This window comes from Coffea arabica, chromosome 1e, assembly GCF_036785885.1.
Source record: "Coffea arabica cultivar ET-39 chromosome 1e, Coffea Arabica ET-39 HiFi, whole genome shotgun sequence".
Lineage (NCBI taxonomy): Eukaryota > Viridiplantae > Streptophyta > Magnoliopsida > Gentianales > Rubiaceae > Coffea > Coffea arabica.
Genome location: NC_092311.1, coordinates 45774642 through 45779521, shown reverse-complemented (window position 1 = coordinate 45779521; position 4880 = coordinate 45774642). Strand labels below are relative to the sequence as shown.

At 37.5% G+C, this 4880-nt stretch overlaps 1 protein-coding gene across 1 annotated transcript; it reads left to right on the top strand.

Annotated features, from left to right (window-relative positions):
• Nucleotides 1–2633: 2633 nt before the first annotated feature.
• LOC113689560 (agmatine coumaroyltransferase-2-like) lies at nt 2634–4256 on the top strand. The gene has a single exon (XM_027207324.2). It carries the CDS (start codon nt 2684–2686, stop codon nt 3989–3991), a length of 1308 nt encoding a protein of 435 aa, XP_027063125.1. The 5' UTR covers nt 2634–2683; the 3' UTR covers nt 3992–4256.
• The last annotated feature ends 624 nt before the right edge of the window (nt 4257–4880 follow it).

Sequence of the window (4880 nt, the reverse complement as noted above, 5' to 3'; positions counted from 1 at the left end):
ACTGCACGAGTGAAGAATTAAGAAGATATTCAAAGACACGACAATGATAAGATATGAGACATCTAATATAATTTTGGAATGTAAATAACCAAAAAAAAAGTTAAGCATTCCTCAAACTCATTGGTATATTATCTTCTTTCTGATAGATTGATAGCCTCTATATTCACCAATTAAACTATCCAGGCAAAACCCACAAATGGATAATCAAATTTTATCTTCTGCCAATATTGGTCAAATGAGCTATCTATGGCTAAATTCTATCTAACAAATATATAATTAGGGCTAACTACTGTCAGAAGCTGAACCTTTGAGCGAGTTGATTTTGGTTCTTGAACTTTTAGATTTGACTTTATAATCCTTTGTATTTTTTTTATTTTTTTTTTGCGTCGATACACTTTATAATCTTTAGAATATAGACAAACATTTCCAAAACAACCACCAAATTCATTCAGTTGCCGTCAAGATAGTATATGCCCATTTGACTTGAGAGCTTACGTAAAATACTCAATGATTGACATAACTATGAAATTGCCGTCCAAACAGATTATGGGCGTCATTTACACCTAAAATTACGTGTGGCCATGAAATGCTGCTATTCCTTATATACCATTTAAAAGTTTGAAATTGTAGGATATGTGTTCGCCATGAAGTACCCAATACCATGGATAAAGTGTAGAAATCATCTTTAAAAAAGTTCAATTGAAAAATAGAGGTCACCAAAAAAATAAAATTGACGGACTGATATTGCCCGTATGCTCTCCATTGGTTGAAGATTAAGAGATCGAAAAATGTTCAGGGCAAATCAATGGAGTGATGCTTCGTATTTTAGAATTAATTTGATCAGATCAGAATTGTAGGGAAAACTCTTTCTTACCTTCACATGTCTTCCAACGGCTGTGACAGATTGCCGTAAACATCAATGGCTTGTCAGAATGGCCATAAGGGTAACGAGGCTTCTAGTTTTGCAACAGAAAGTTTATGGTAATTTTCAGTAATCTTTAGTCCATTTACTGAAATACTACTATATGACCACTGTCAAAATACCAGATGACCAGGCTTTATCCTTTAATCCCTCAATCATGAAATCAGGGTTATGACTATGATCATAGTTGTGGTTGCAACAAACTCCATACCTATTTGATATGCCAACTAGAATTATTTATGCAGAAGCCTTGTGGGAAAGACAAGATCAAGGACGACTAAGACGATATCAAGAATTGGTTACATTCAGATGATGAGCAGTACTATGATTTGTGCCAGAGAAGTAATTCCATGTTACTTATATTTGAAGCATATCAACCCGTGAACCAACCAAGAGGGAAGATCACATTCTTTTGAACTGTTGGAATGCTCAGCAAGAGCAAGATCATTTCCAGTGCCGACACATTTAGAAGTAGTTCTTCAGGTCAAGTTGACAAGGTTCGCAGCTGATAGGGCTGCATTTAGTTGACATTGTTGTTCCAAAGAGATTATTAAGCATTCTTCATATTGATTATATACTATAGATGGATACTCCGATCTTGTTTCTTCTAGCGACGGAAACTATTTAATAACCAACCGGTTCCTGCTTCCCAGGCCCTAGCCTGTCCAGGTTAACCTGCAACAAAAGAAAAAAAAAAAAAAGGATTTTGATATCGACTGCAAGCACTGGTCAAATGGCCTAATAAGCCATCTATCACCAGCTTCAAATGGCCAAATGATTTAGGGATGGTTACACGGAATTTCCTTTTTGAAGGCGGTTCAATGTTGTCCTCTCTAAGCTTTACAGGTTTAGGCCATCAACTTGTGCTCTAAAATGGTCCGCAATCGGAATCTAACCAAACTGAATGTTTCTGTTGATTTTGTGGAGCATTAAGAATCTCCGTACAAAAGCTCTATTTTGTTAAAATCCCATGTTCGGACAATTTGGCTGCATTTGGATTGAGGGAAATATGAAATCCTTTCAAATTCTCTAGTTGTTTACATTTTTTAGGAGGTATTTATATTTGTAAATTATTTTAGTATTTAAAGTATATTTTAATAGTTAGTGCATTATAAACTTAAATGTCTATTAAGCAATCCAAACAACTAAAACGATCTGAGTAGATTTCAAATACTTCATCATATTTCCTCGATCCAAACGAAGAAGTATCCAAAATAGATACCTCAATTGCTAGTTGGACAAAGGCCCAAAAAAAAAAAAAAAAGTTGACGAAATTGTAACTCCCTTAATTACCAAACCATGTCATTTTCTGGAGGGTTAATATAGAAGCGATGTCCAAGTCAGTCATCTAATTGGTGGATATACTATTTACATCAATATCTAATTTACGGATACAATGTCTACATTAACGTGGAGAATGTGATCTTCATCATAAACGCTGCATCAGTGGAGTTCAAGACAAATTCCACACACAGAAGTCAAAACATTAATCAAATTGAAATCAACCACCAAGCACAGCTGTAACTAATTTCAGACATGCCACGACTTTTTAGACGCAGGTTTTTAATTAATGTGTTATTAAATGGCATTGCCGCACTATGGTTTTCTGTACATTGCAAAAATGTCTTAGCCAACTTTGAATTGGTGTTACTCTAGGTTCTATATAAACCCTGCACTTCTAGCGTGAAACACAAAACAAAGTCGCCATTTCCCTTCAATTTTCCTCCCAGCATTAGTCACCAAACCCACTCAAAAAGAAAAATGAGGGTCAGACTAGAGAGCTCAAGAATCATTAAGCCCTTGCATGAAGGCATCCCCCCAACAACAAATCATATTCCCCTAAGTGTTTTTGATAAGGTAACATTTGATGCCCACATGGCCATAATATATGCCTATCATCCACCAAATCCTCCAAATGCTACCTTAGAGACGGGGCTTCGAAAGGCATTATCTGTCTATCGAGAATGGGCCGGAAGATTGAGCAAAGATAATGATGGTGAACCAATCATTCTTCTCAATGATGCCGGGGTGAGATTTGTCGAGGCATCGATGGATATCGAGCTTGATCAAGTAATGCCTCTCAAACCATCGGCATTCTGTTTAAGCCTTCACCCGAGTATACAAGGAAATATTCAAGAGTTGGTGCAAGTTCAAATCACAAGATTCACTTGCGGCTCAATCGTGGTTGGCTTCACAGCTCACCACACTGTGGCTGATGGGCAAGCCACAAGCAACTTTTTAGTTGCTTGGGGGCAAGCTTGTCGAGGGCTCGAAATACATCCCCTTCCTCTGCATGATCGGGGAATTTTCAAGCCACGGGATCCCCCTTGTATAGAATTTGAGCATCGAGGGGTCGAGTTTAAGAACCCAAAACTCGAACAATTCCACCCTCTCCTAGATGAAGACGTCGACGGTGTTGCAGTGGATCAATTCCACTTCTCATTAGGCTTTCTAGCCAAGCTCAAAGCAAAGGCTTCCTCTAGGAATGGTAATGACAAGTCCTATAGCACATTTGAGAGCTTGGTGGCACATTTGTGGAAAGCTGTGACGAAAGCTCGTGGACTGAGTGCATACCAAACAACAAGCGTGAGAATTTCAGTCAATGGTCGCATGAGGATGGATCCAAGAATTCCAAATGAATATTTTGGCAATTTGGTTCTATGGGCACTTCCCACTGCAAAAGTCAAGGACTTGTTGCGTGAGCCAGTGCCATACGGAGCCAAACTCATTCATGACACAGTTGCAAATGTGAACGACAACTACTTTAGATCATTCATCGACTTTGCAAGCCACAAGGTGAAAGAAGAGAACCTCGTGCCAGTTGTTGACATGGGCCAATCTGTAATAGAATGCCCTAATTTGGACGTTAGCAGCTGGCTAAGGTTTCCGTTTTATGACCTGGATCTTGGAGGAGGGTCCCCTTATGTTTTCATGCCATCTTATTACCCTCTAGAGGGCACCATTTTGCTTCTACCGTCTTTTATTGGTGATGGAAGCATTGATGCTGTTATTGCACTATTTGAAGACCATTTGGCAGCCTTCAAGCTGATTTGCTATGAATTGGAATAGGAAAGAAGGGATAATGTCGTTCCCTGCTTGTTTTTTTTTTTTGGTTAAAGACGTCATAGGAAAGAAGAGGAATAGGAGAATAAACCTTGAATACGAGTGGGCATACTGGGACAAGAAATGCATTTAGTTCATGCTCATCACCTCTTCGCTATAATATGTTATTGCTTGTTCTACAATTTTTTTTATTTCTCGACGGAGCTTCTTTCCTATTTGTAACATCATACTGGAATAATTTGATAAGTTGAACTCCGGCATTTGTTCTCTATCTGGTGGAGCAAGTCGCATGCATGAAGCCAATATGAGTTGGTGGCGCCTACATACACATTTTCAACTTTTTATCACTCGATCAGTGGCCTTAATTAAATTCGAATTAAGTAACACATAAAGTATTAATACTGTAATGTTACCATATATACCAGAAACATCGACTTTAATTAGATTGAAAGCTTGGAAATTGGAAAACTTACCTGATTTGGAAATCGATCGAGGTTGATCACGTAGCATTTTATACTATTCATAGTATAACACATGCGTGTTATAAAAGATGAAATATCAGTGAGCTGCGACGTCAAAAACACTTTTTTTTTTTTTTGTAAGTAAAAGCAAATAAATTAAAGATTATTAAATTTTCATGTCTTACTTACTTACCTTATGAGATCATATAATTATATCGTCAGTATGCAACAAAGAAAGGAAATTAGACACCCGGCTGATGGACTTGATAATGTTGGTAATAGTTTGTAATGAGTATGTTGAAATCCATTGTCCCACATTGAAAGAGGATAAAGTGCATGTTGCCTATATATGAGTCATTGTCCTATTCCTTTACAAACTTGTTCCAAGATAATAGTTTGGAGGGAAAGTTTGGTGGGAAACTTATTTCAAGATA